The 12,973-nt window shown below is 44.1% G+C and overlaps 1 protein-coding gene across 1 annotated transcript in view; it reads left to right on the top strand.

Moving 5' to 3' along the window:
* Positions 1-12,973, top strand: part of FRMPD3 (FERM and PDZ domain containing 3) — a 93,468-nt gene that overhangs the window by 24,946 nt on the left and 55,549 nt on the right. The window contains exons 7-8 of the mRNA XM_066582039.1: positions 3,768-3,887; positions 6,120-6,256. Of these exons, the coding sequence (XP_066438136.1) occupies positions 3,768-3,887; positions 6,120-6,256 (257 nt within the window). The remainder of the gene's footprint in view (positions 1-3,767; positions 3,888-6,119; positions 6,257-12,973) is intronic.

The following is a 12,973-nucleotide window of genomic DNA, read 5'->3' as shown; positions in this document are numbered from 1 at the left end:
GAATCGGCAGAGGTGGTGGATGGTAGGAGGAGCTGCATCCGCAGTAGCACAGTAGTAAGCAAAGGACAGGAGAGGAGAACTGTGATTGTGTAGGGTTGGTAGTAGTATATGGCTGCAGGTGTGTTGGACTTGTGGTAGTAGCGAGTTGGCAGCAGAGGTGGTCACCCCAGATGACATTTTTATAAGTTTGCATCGAATCATGTATAACAGCTGAGCGCTCTGAGCAGAGAACAGCTGGATGCTGAAGACAAGCGGGGCCACCCCGCTTGTCTTCTGCATCCTCTGCTCAGAGCGCTCGGCTGTATAATAGCCAGGGGCTCTGAGCAGAAAACAGCTGGATGCAGAAGACAAGCGGCCCCGCTTGTCTTCTGCATCCCCCACTCGGAACGCAAGGTGATCGCTCAACATTTGAGCAATCACCTTGCGCTGTAAAAAGCACACAACGATTATCGCTCAAAAATTGCTCAAAAGATTTTTTGAGCGATAATCGTTGTGTCTAAACCCGGCTTTACATTGCCAGACTTACCTGATCAGCAACTGTAGTGAAACACTTTGGGGCTTATTTATCAATAAGGCCTTAGTCAGACGGGCGTTTTTCCGCGCGATTTGCGGATCGCATGACGGATGCGCATCCGCAAATCGCGAGACCGGTGCGCGCAAGTCGCCCACAAATCGCCCGAAAATCTGCTCCTAGCCGCGTTTCATTAGAAACGGGCCGGAGCTGTCCAGCACATTGCATTCAATGGAGACGGCAATAGAGCCGCCTCCATTTAAAGCAATGCGCTGCGGGCGAGCCCGGGATGAATTGTCGGTAAGGGCCTAAATATATAAGCCCTTCCCTGCAATTCATCCTAAAATGTGTTAAAATAAAAAAAAATTGTATACTCACCTTCTCCGGGCAGCCGGAGCTCCGCGCGGCCGTCCTGCAGTGGGTGTGAAGGGGGTGTGAGTCAGACCTGCCCCCTGATTGGCTCAGCGCTGAGCCAATCAGAGGCATGCCTCACTCACACCCATTCATGAATTTATGAATGGATGTGAGTCAGACCTGCCCCTGATTGGCTCAGCGCTGAGAGGCAGCAGTCACTCACCCATTCATGAATTCATGAATGGGTGTGTGAGTGAAAATTGCCTCTGATTGGTCAGGGCTGTGACCAATCAGAGGCAGATCATTCAGCAGGCGGGGATTTTAAAGCCCCGCCGGCTGAATAGTGCCGAGAAGCAGTTCAGGAGAACTGACAGCGGCCACGGCTGGACTCCGGCTGCAGCGGAAAGGTGAGTATACAATTTTTTTTTATTTTAACACATTTTAGGATGAATTGCAGGGAAGGGCTTATATATTTAACCCCTTCCCGACAATTCACCCCGCGAACGCCGGCAGCCCATTGCTTTCAATGGAGCGGCTGTATTGCCGCTCCATTGAATTCAATGGGCAAACATCGTTCTTCTCTGCCACAGCTGTTACAGCAGTGGCAGAGAAGAATGATTTGTCTTCTATATGTTCTCAATGGGGTCGGCGCTGCTGCCGCCGGCCCCATTGAGCGCATATACAGAAGAGAACAGGAATCGCAGATCGCAGATAGGTGCGATCTGCGATTTCTGTTCTGTAATTTATCGGACGAGCGCATAAAAAGCGCTCATGTGTCCGATACCATTGCAAAGCAATGGTTTTATAAAATCGCCGGACGCATGCGCATGCGCAAATCGCGGCTAAAAACGCCCATCTGACTGAGGCCTAAAGGTGTAATTTGCTCCGGTTTTATACTAGTTCCCAACAGATGTAGTTAACACCATATTTATTAAAAAGGTGAACGGCTCTTGCAAATGTGGTGAAGAAATAATGGTATAGAAATTGGGAGGTCACCAAACTGGCTCCTATCATGCTAGATTGTAGAGTGCTTGAACGGCGGCCACAACCACTAGCCCCCCCCCCCCCCCCCTGATCCTTTAGCAAGTTTTGCCTGAAACAGGGTTTGACTATTTTGGTTCACTCAGCACTAATAATTCCTTTTCTATTGTCGAATTAGATATGATCCCAACATGCATTAATAATTCTGGTGCGCCCATGACCCTGCTTCATTAGTTCTCCTTCCTTGGACTATTTTTGATAAGTACTAATCATTGCATACCAGGAACAGCAAGACCTGCCATTTTGGAGATGCCCTAGCAGTCATAATTTAGTCCTTGCTAAAGTCACTCAGATACTTATGCTGGTCTATTTTTACTGCTTCCAACAGTTCAAATACAAGAAGTGATTGTTCATTTGCTGCTTAATATATCTCACCCTTGAAAGGTGCCATTGTAAACACAAAATCTTATTCACTTCACCTGCTTTGGCTGATTGGTATATATTTTCAATTTTAGATTTTGAGTGTACAGATTACATTATGTGTTTTGACACATTCTAGCACCCCTGCACTCGCATACTACTGTGTTTCCCCAAAAATAAGACCCTGTCTTATATTATTTTTTGCCCCCAAATAGGCACTAGGTCTTATTATACTTATCTAGCAGCCTTGGTCAAGGTGCCTCCCACTGCTATCCACAGCTGTGACACACTTCCCGCAGTCCTTGTCCATTCATACGTCATTTCCTGGTTACGGAATTCATAAATCCTGCCTCCAGAAAGTGATGGCTGTGATTGGTTCTTTGATCGCTGCTCAGCCAATGAATACAGTGCTGGATGAGCCAATGCAATGGCTGTGTTAGGTTTATCCAGTGCTGCATTAATTGGCTAAGCAGTGATGGAAGAACCAATTAGCAGCCACCATGTTGTAGAGGCTGGATTTATGAATTGGCTGAACCACGGCCAATGACAGCCATTACCTTGGTTCATCCAACACTGTATTGATTGACTGAGCAGCGGTCGAAGAACCAATCACAGCCATTGCTTCCTGGAGGTAGGATTTATGAATCCCGTAACCAGGAAGAGATGTTATACGAGCGACTGAGGAATGCAGGAACCTCTAGAGAGCAGTGGAAGGGACCTGGACCGAGCCAGCTAGGTAATATATTCTTTTTTTATGTAGTGTAACTAGGGCTTATTTTGGGGGTAGGGCTTATATTTCAAACCTCTCCAAAATTAGGTTTGGGCTTATTTTCAGGGTAGGTCTTATTTTGGAGGTAACAGGGTACATCTCCCAAGTGACCCTCTATTGGAGAGTCAGCCTGCACTTTAACCAAAATCCCTATGTCCCTCTTTGCTCTTTTATTTATCTATTCAGAAAGAGGGACATTTAACTTGCTCTAGAATATCTCTGACCAATTGATAATTGCATACTCCAAATTGTATAGTATTTAATGTCTTTGACCAATAGTAGCCTTTAAATATTTACCTTTGGTTCATTTCTCTGGAAATGTATACACAAAAGTTAATGCAAGCATATGGCCTATAATAGGGGAGTTTTCACACAATGATTCATTAGTGTCCCTTTTTGACCATCTAAAATGTTTAGAGGTATGACTATTGTAAGATTTCATAATGGGGTGCCACTGCCAATCCTTCTTCCTTTTCATTGAATATAATAGTTTTTTTAATTGATGTAATACCCTTTCCTTTTAACCTGTCTGACAACTATGTAAAGTTTAGGTGAAACCTAGAGCTACAAACTGGAATTATGGAATTATAGAAAATCCTTTAAAAGAAGGATTAGCGTTTTTCTCTTTCACATACTGAATCGAAAAGAAAGCTTTTGAAATACTTATGCTCTTTACATTCATACTGAAGGATGCTTTAACGTAATCTGTGATTCTGCGTTTGATCTTTCTAGGTTGTGCATCGAACTCACTATCAAGGAATGAAATGTCTTTTTAGAGTCAGTTTCTTTCCCAAGGACCCAGCTGATATTCTCCATTCTGACCCTGCTGCATTTGAATATCTATACATACAGGTAATGAAAATATAAGCACACGGATCATTTAGCTCATGTGGTTGCCAAGTTCTGACTTTAACATTTACATATAATGTATAAGTAAATGAGCACACAGGTATTTTTTAAATCATTTCCAGTTATGGACTGTTCTGTTGTCCTTTTCACATTAAGGGTGGCCTCACACGAGTGTAAGTGCATATACGCTCGCTATCATGGCAGGTATATGCACTATGCAATGCCATATTTTAATGTACTTGTTTGCGCTGCCAAGACCAATCACATCAACACAGTTCCTGCAGCAACATTTTGGAGTAGGCCGGACTGCCTGCTTAGTAGGCGGGGCAGCTTACTTGTTAGCAGGTCAACCGACTCAGGGGCAGGTCAGCTGACTCGCTAGGCCCAGGTGTTTTGGGTTTAGCATGCAAAATTGGGAAGTTCTTTGCACGATTTTGTGCACATGGTGGCCTTCTGTGCCCAGTAGCGCAGAAAAATAGGAGCATGTTGAATGCTATGGATCGACGAGAAATTAGAAAAATGCAGCAGATTATGAATCCATGCCATGTTTTTTCTTAGCGAGTTTTCGCCATAAAGATCAATGGAGAACATAAAAACCACACCAAAATCCACAAATACACTTTTTTGTGGATTTCGAAGCATTTCCACTGTGGAGACGCACGAAATCTGCTTGAAAATCTGTGATGTTTAAAAATTAAGTTTCCCAATGCAGGAACATCCACTACTATATCAGAAAAAGCAGCACATTCCGCAGCGGAATATCCGCACATAAAAACGTAAATACACATGCAAATTCCACAGCAAATTCCACAAAGCTCGTTAACTCTGTGGAAAAGCAACAGAGTTTCCGCAGCACAGACGTTGTGTGTGAAGGTAGTCAAAGGGTGTGCTTACATGGGGCGGAAATGCTGCGGAATGTCTGCAGCGGAAATTCAGTTGCAAATTCCACAGCATTTCCACTTCTAAAACAGAGTTAAAATCCGCAATGGATTTTAACTGGAAATCAGCTGCTACCATAAGTCTTCGGCTGTAAGTGCTTCCTTCACCTGGTGCTCGGGGACCTGTACTGAGAGTAGCGCGGCTGGTCAGGTGACGCAGAAGTGCCATCAGATGACCAGCAGTGCTGCACTCACTAGAGACTACCAGGTACGCTTGAAGGAGTGCACCGACAGCTGGAGGTGTGTCTTCTCAAATCTGCACAGAATCAGTCCGAGAAACTTGGAGCAATATGCTGCTTGTAAACCTTGACTGTAATGGAGTCTGTCCTGTTCCTGCACCTGTCCAGCATTGTTACCGGACAAAAAAAGTGCATACACAACTGTTTTGTTTGACAGTTTCCTGTTTCTATTGATGGCTAACACTGCAACACACTCTACTACTATTACATGAGCGTAATAATACCAACCGGGTCCACATAAGTCCTCTTTCACACGAGCATCATTTTGACGCAGAGTAGGCACATCAAAAAATCGCATCTGAAAGAACCAGTGGTTTCTGATGGGTTCTTTCAGACAAACTATTTTTTTTGACGATGAGATTTCCCTCTGTCAAAAGATAGAACAAGTCCTATCTTTTGACAGCACAACGCCGGCAGCTTCCATAGACTCCTATGAGAGCCGGCCAGCAAAGGGAAGGAGGGGAATACTCACCGCGACCTGCTGACGACTGCTATTTCTTCACACAACTTAACGCTCCGATAGCCGGTATGTTTTAGCGCTGTTTATCTGAGCATTAAACTGATGCTTCTGTGAAAGGGGCCTAGAGGTGGTTTCAATTCTGTGCCTGGAGTTGGGGGATCCCCATGACCGAACAGCTCTGTCTCAGGACAGAACCGAACAGCGCTGAATGGACCCCATTAGCTATAATGGGGTTTGTTTGGTTTCCGCCCAACCGTCTGGCTTTTTTCGGGGTATTCTGTGCTGGATCTGCAGCGGAACCTCCGAACTGGAAGTTCCAACTTGGATGTGGAACCAGCTTAAAAGTGTGAGTATGCGTAAGAAAGGTTTGTGATCAATGGAAGCAATATTGTTACGGTGGGCAGACAGTAAGCATGAAGGTTCATTGCCCTTTGTATGCACCAAACGCTTTATGGGCAGTTTTAGAAGAAGACCGAAGTTATCGCTATGTGACTATGTTTTTATAGCTGCTGCTTATTACTATAATGAATATGTAAATATAATGACTATAACCTTGTAAAAATTCCCATTGACTTACCACTTCTCAATATCATTTTAGAGTCGTAATGATGTGATAAGAGAGCGACTAGGAGCCGAACTAAAACCAGAAATGCTCCTTGGACTCAGCGCATTACACATCTATATCAGTGTGAGCTCTGCTCGTCCTGGTCATAAGATTTCACTACGTGGAGTTGAGTAAGAACAATTGTTGTATTTGGTTATATGTGTCGTAGTACTGATCTACCGGGCACAACTGTCTTAAAAAAGTCGTTCAAACGAGTGAAATCAAAACCTGCGCCAGCAACAGAACAATAACTGTTCACTTTTCGCTCATCGTTCATTTTATGCAGGCATAAAAATCATTGTTAGCTTGTTCACTAATCTTTCAGTTTAAACAGCGCTCATTTAGTCGTTCTCATTTACTTATATAGCGAATATGACTGAACGATTTGGAACAATTTCTTGTTTGAATGAGCCAACGATGTATCTGCCTGTCTAAACATGTTGCATGAGCAAACGAGCTAGTAATGATGTCATTCGCTCGTTTAAACTATAAATTGGCTGGTCTAAAAGCACCCTTACACATAGTACAGATGTTTGACACATGGACTCTTTTTAGTGTTCTTTGATCAAAGACAGTTAAGGCTAATTAAGAAACAATAATTTTCGCTCAAAGATCGCTTAAAGCCATCTTTTGAGCGATAATCGTTGTGTCTGACTTCACTGGCATCGTGCAGTTTTCGTTAAGCCATCGCTGATCTTTCACCATGCTGAAAGATCAGTGATCAGTTATCAGGAATTCACAGCAGGATACAGCTGATACTACTGTTTCAGCTGTATCACGCTCCCTGATGACAGGTGGGGTATGAAGAACACAGCAGTCCAGCTGTGTTTTTCATACCCCGCTCGGAGCGCACAGCTGTATAACAGCTGGGCGCTCCGAGCAGAGAACAGCTGGATGCAGTGACAAGCGGGGTCACCCCGCTTGTCTTCTGCATCCTCCGCTCGGAGCGGTATAACAGCTGAGCGCTCCAAGCAAAAAACAGCTGGATGCAGAAGACAAGCGGCCCTGCTTGTCTTCTGCATCCTCCACTCCTAACGCTGTAAAAAGCACACAACAATTATCACTCAAAAATCGCTTAAAAGATTTTTTGAGCGATAATCGTTGTGTCTAAACCAGGCTTTACATTGCCAGACTTACCTGATCAGCAACTGTAATGAAACACATTGGGGCTTATTTATCAATAAAGGTGTAATTTGCGCCAGTTTTATACTAGTTCCCAACAGATGTAGTTACCGCCATATTTATTATAAAGGTGAACGGCTCTTGAAAATGTGGTGAAGAAATAATGGTACAGAAATTGGGAGGTCACCAAACTGGCTCCTATCATGCTAGATTGTAGAGGGCTTGAACGGCGGCCACAACCACTAGCCCCCCGGACATGATTTGCCTAACTTAGCATAATCAAGGGAAAGATTGGGGCTATAATATTATTACAGTCTTGTTCTTTTTCCCTGATGATGCATAGTTATTGCCCTGTACTATCCCCTGATGACTCCTAGTTAGGAGAAGAAAAAAAAAAGGATGATACATGGACACACACAACACATATGGATGTCAAACGTACATACATATGGATTAAAATTGCGTCACTTTTTATGCACAAAAATCGGACATGCTCCTTTGAATAAGACCTAAATGGCATATGCCTAAGTCTGGCTTTACAAAGGTGAGAAAATCACGCAAGACTTGTGTGCTGCAAGACGCTTGTGTGAAGGAGCCCTTATACTGTATACTAGCCAATTAGAAATAATACAGTAGAAAAAAAGATGTGGATCGCACATCCGCATATTATACATCGATGTATTGTTGGTAGGCAAAGAGGTTTTTTAAATACATTTTTATCTGTAATTTTCATTTAAGTAGGCAAAGATTTATCAACATGAACATGAATATGATATTCTCACTACACATTTTGATCAATACTCAATAGAGTAGTTAACCCCTTAGTGACTGAGTTTTTTTGTGTTTTTCCATTTTCGTTTTCCTCCTCCCTTTAAAAAAATTGTAAGTCTTTTATTTAATTATCGCTGTATGAGGGCTTGTTTTTTGCGGGACGAGCTGTATTTTTCAATGGTACTATTTATTATACCATCTAATGTACTGAAAAACGTAAAAAAAATTCTAAGTGGAGAGAGATGGAAAAAAAATGAAGTTCCACCATCTTTCGGTGCGTCTTGTTTTTACGGCGCACAAACTGCAACAAAAATGACCCGATAACTTTATTCTCTGGGTCAGTACGATTACTACGATACCACACTTATAGAGTTTTTTGTTTTTTTGCTTTACTAAGATTGTTTTTTTTCAAAGATATTACATTTTTTAAATCTTTTTAAAATCTTATAAGCGCAATAACTTTTTTAGTACTTCGTCGACATAGTTGTAGAAGGGCTTATTTTTTGCGATTTTTTTTTCTCCTGGTGACAGGGTGACCAAGAAAGCGTATTTCTGGTGTTCTTTTTTTTTCTGACAATGTTCGTTGTGCGGGATAAATAAGGCATTACTTTGATAGATCGGACTTTTACGGACGCAGCGATATCAAATATGTATTTTTGTATTATTATTTAGATTCTTTTATTACAAATATGGCAAAAGTGTTTTTTGAACTTTTATTATATTTTTTTAATAATTAGTAAAACTTTCTTGTTCTTATGTTTATTTATTTTTTAACTCCCACAGGGGACAACAACTTGCGATACTTTGATTGCTCCGGCAGTATGATGTAATGCCATAGCATTACATCATACTGCTATCGGGCAGGCAGTCTATCAAGCCGCCCCATGGGGATGGCTTAATAGGCATTCTACCATGACAGCCCTTCGGCCTTTCAGAAGGCCCCTGACTGCCATGACATTCACATGGCATCTTGCGATCTAATCGCTGGGAGCCGTACAAGACCCCCGAACAGCGTTCAGGTGATATAAATGCCGGTGTCAGTATTGACAGTGGCATTTAAAAGGTTAACAGCTCCGATGAGCCGTTCAGCTCTCTTCATACTTAGACCGCCGATACAGGTCGTCAAAAGGCGTATCGACGGTCGTTAAGGAGTTAAAATCTAACTATTGAACTAAATTAAAATATTAAGAGGCATAGGAATTACAAACATTTGCCTAGCAAACCTGGGAGTGCTGAGCACCTATCATATATATCATCCAGTGCTGGTGCAATATGCTGCATACTGGGCTTTTACAGAGCTCTCCTGAATATACTAGCTATATAAAATATCAAGCAGGTCACGGCTGCAGACTAATGATTCTACCTAAATAATATCATCAGCTCTGCGTGTTTGAGCTAATAGAGCACCCGATCCTGATGTTTCCCACAGACACCTAGATAGATCCTCAGAATTAGGACAATATAATATATCATTTTGAATGCCTTCCAGTCCAAGCGTACATTTCATTACTAGTTTATCGGCTATGCGTATAGTAATAAAAAGGAAACTCCACCACTGAACAAAATTGTATAGCTGAAATGAAAATAAAAGTTGAGTAATTCGGCAATAGTTTTGACTTACTGATTATGTAATGATTCCAAACTCTTTCATGTTGTTTTCCTATATTAGCTGCTTTTATTTAGGGTGGCTTCACATGATTGTATGCCGTACAAAAGTGCGCTCCCATGTACGTGCACAAACACATGTGAATGCAGGTCTGCTGCCAACGGCCCCATTGCAAGCAATGGGCTGCCATCAACCCCTGCAGTGATTTTCAGGGAAAGGCTTTAAATATAAGCCCTTCCCTGAAAATCATCCCTGTTTGTGAAAAAAAAAATAATAATAATACACACACCTCTCCACCGCTGCTGTGTAAATATTCCCCAGGGGTAGTCCCCTTGTCACTGAACACTGTGACAGCACTGTCACAGTGATCACTGCAGAGAGGACTCCCCAAGGGGAGTAAAGAATCCCCTGCCACAGCTGTCACAGCTGTGACAGCTGTGGCAGAGGATCACGATGTTCTCCCATTGCTTTCAATGGGACCGGCACTTTTGCAGTCCCATTGAAAGCAATGGGCTGCTAGCAAGCCCTGCAGGTATTTTCGGGGAAGGGCTTTAAATATAAGCCCTCCCCTGAAAATCATCCCCAGAATGCTTTAAAATAAAAAAATATATACTCACCTCTCCTTAGCTGCTTGGACTGTTTCTCCCTGCGCTGTTCTGAAGCTCTTTCAGCAGGTGGGGATTTAAAATCCCCGCCTGCTGAAAGGGCTGTATCTGATTGGCTGAGCGCTTAGCCAATCACAGGCAGTGCTTGTCCATTCATTGAATTCTATGAATGGCCAGGTGCTGAAAATCCCCCAAAATCCCTGCAGCGCTTGCCAGCAGCCCATTGCTTTCAGTGGGACTGCAGAAGTGCTGATGCCATTGAAAGCAATGGGAGAACATCGCAATCCTCTGCCACAGCTTTCACAGCAGTGAAAGCTGTGGCGGGGGATTCTTTACTCCCCGCGGAGATGAAGAAATATTTTGCCACAGCTATCACAGCTGTTACAGCTGTGATAGGGGATTCTTTACTCCCCGCGGGGAGTCCTCTTGGCACTAATTACTGTGACCCGCTGGGGAATTATTGACGCGCACCACGGACCTATGGTGCTCGCATTTCTTATGTTTTGCAGGTATGTGCGTTTGCACGCCTGTAAAACATGGATATGTGAGCACAGCATGGGGAACCAATGTTTCTAATAGAAGCGTGTTTTTGTGCGCACAACTGTACGCACATAAACCAGCTCGTGGGAAGCCACCCTTAGTCTGGAATAGATGTTTGCTACATTCTGCAGTCAGTCCTGTGGGTTAGCAGCACAATACTAAGGGCCCTCCTACACCGATTATTGTTTAAAAAATCGTTTGATCGTTCAAATTAGAACAATAATCATTTAATGTAAACATGGCCAACGATTGAACGACAATCAAGAATTCATTCGCTTCTCACTCATCGTTCATTTCATGCAGGCATAAAAATAATTGCTCATTCGCTCATCATTGTGTGTGGACAGCGATCGTCTAGTCATTCACATTCACTGGTACAATGAATGTAAATAACTGAATGATATACAAACACGAGTGCAATGATTTATCTGCCTGCATAAACAGGCTGCATTGAGCGAATGGACTCACGGATGGCATTGTTCGCTAGTTCACTTGTGCAAATGATTTATTGCTCCATGTAAAAAGAGGCGAAGTGTGCAACTGTCTTCTGAACTCGCACAACTCACTGCTCCCTGATACAAAGAGGGGAGCTTTCCTTTACCCCCTAGCAGTCAGCCTATTTTAGGCCCCTAATGAACAGCCTTTTTTTTTTCATCTTCATATTCCAAGAGCCATCATTTATTATAGACTTCTATCAACATATGTATCTGAGGGCTATTTTTTTGCAGGGCAAGTTGTATTTTTAATGGCCCCACTTTGGGGGTGCAAATGTATTGTGAATAGAGAGGAGTGAGCATACTCGCTAAGGCAAATTACTCGAGCGAGTATTGCCATTTTCGAGTACATGGCCGCTCGTCCCAAAAGATTTGGGTGCCGGCGGGGGGCGGGGAGCGGCTTGGAGGAACGGGGTGGAGATCTCTCTCTCTTTCTCCTCCCCCCCCCGCTCCCCCCTGCTCACTCCCACAAGTCACCGCTCACCCCCGCCGGCACCCAAATCTTTTGAGACAAGCGGGCATGCACTCGAAAATGGCAATACTCACTCGAGTAATTTGCCTTAGCGAGTACGCTCGCTCAACTCTAATTGTGAAGCTTGAATTAACTTTTTGAGGGAATGTAAAAGAAAAACAGAAATGATCCCATTGTTTTCAGGGTTTTATTTTTACAGTGTTCACTGTGTGGTATAAATAACAGAATAAATGTATAATCTGAGTCAATTTGATCACTGCGATGCCAAATTTATACAGTTTTTTTTTCAGGTTTTGCCACGTTCCAAAAGCCATAGGACTTTTATTTTTCTAGTGACAGAGTTGTAAAAGACTTATTTTTTGTAGGCTGAGTTGCAATTTCGGTACCATTTTGTGTTCATGTAACTTTATAATCCCTTATTTTATTCAGATTTTTGTGATACTTATTCTGAATTGCTGTCTTTTTGTTTATCTGTAAAAGGAAAGTTGTATAGCTTGGGTCATTAGACTGAGCCCCCTTAGTTGCCGCCATTGGCAGTCACTAAGAGTTAAAGGGGTTGTCTCGCGAAATCAAGTGGGGTTATACACTTCCGTATGGCCATATTAATGCACTTTGTAATATACATCGTGCATTAAATATGAGCCATACAGAAGTTATTCCACTTACCTGTTCCGTTGCTAGCGTCCTCGTCTCCATGGTTCCGTCTAAATTCGCTGGCAGCTTGCTTTTTTAGACGCGCTTGCGCAGTCCGTTCTTCTCCTTTCAGCACGACCCGCTTCAGTGTGCTCCCCGCTACAGCTCTTCTGCGCATGCGCAGACGAGCTGTCACTGCTCGGGAGCGCGCTGGAGCGGCCATTCTGTACCATCCTCTGTTAGAGGAAGGTGCAGAGCTGCCGAGCTGTCCGGAGAAGCCGCCGAAGCCGCCCTGCTGTCCCGCCGTCCTGGTAAGTGATGGGCCGGGGGGGGGGCTGCCGCTGCGCCGGGGGCGGGCTGCGCCGGGGGGGCTGCCGCTGCGCCGGGGGGGGGGGCTGCCGCTGTGATGGGGGGCTGTCGCTGCGATGGGGGGGCTGCCGCTGTGCCAGGGGGGGCTGTCGCTGCGATGGGGGGGCTGTCGCTGCGATGGGGGGGCTGCCGCGGTGCCGGGGGGGGGGCTGCCGCTGTGATGGGGGGGCTGCCGCTTTGATGGGGGGGCTGTCACTGCGATGGGGGGGCTGCCGCTGTGCCGGGGGGGGGGGCTG

Source organism: Eleutherodactylus coqui, chromosome 10 (assembly GCF_035609145.1).
Source record: "Eleutherodactylus coqui strain aEleCoq1 chromosome 10, aEleCoq1.hap1, whole genome shotgun sequence".
NCBI lineage: Eukaryota > Metazoa > Chordata > Amphibia > Anura > Eleutherodactylidae > Eleutherodactylus > Eleutherodactylus coqui.
Note: the sequence above shows the minus strand (reverse complement) of the source record. Positions and strands in the feature narration are given on the sequence as shown.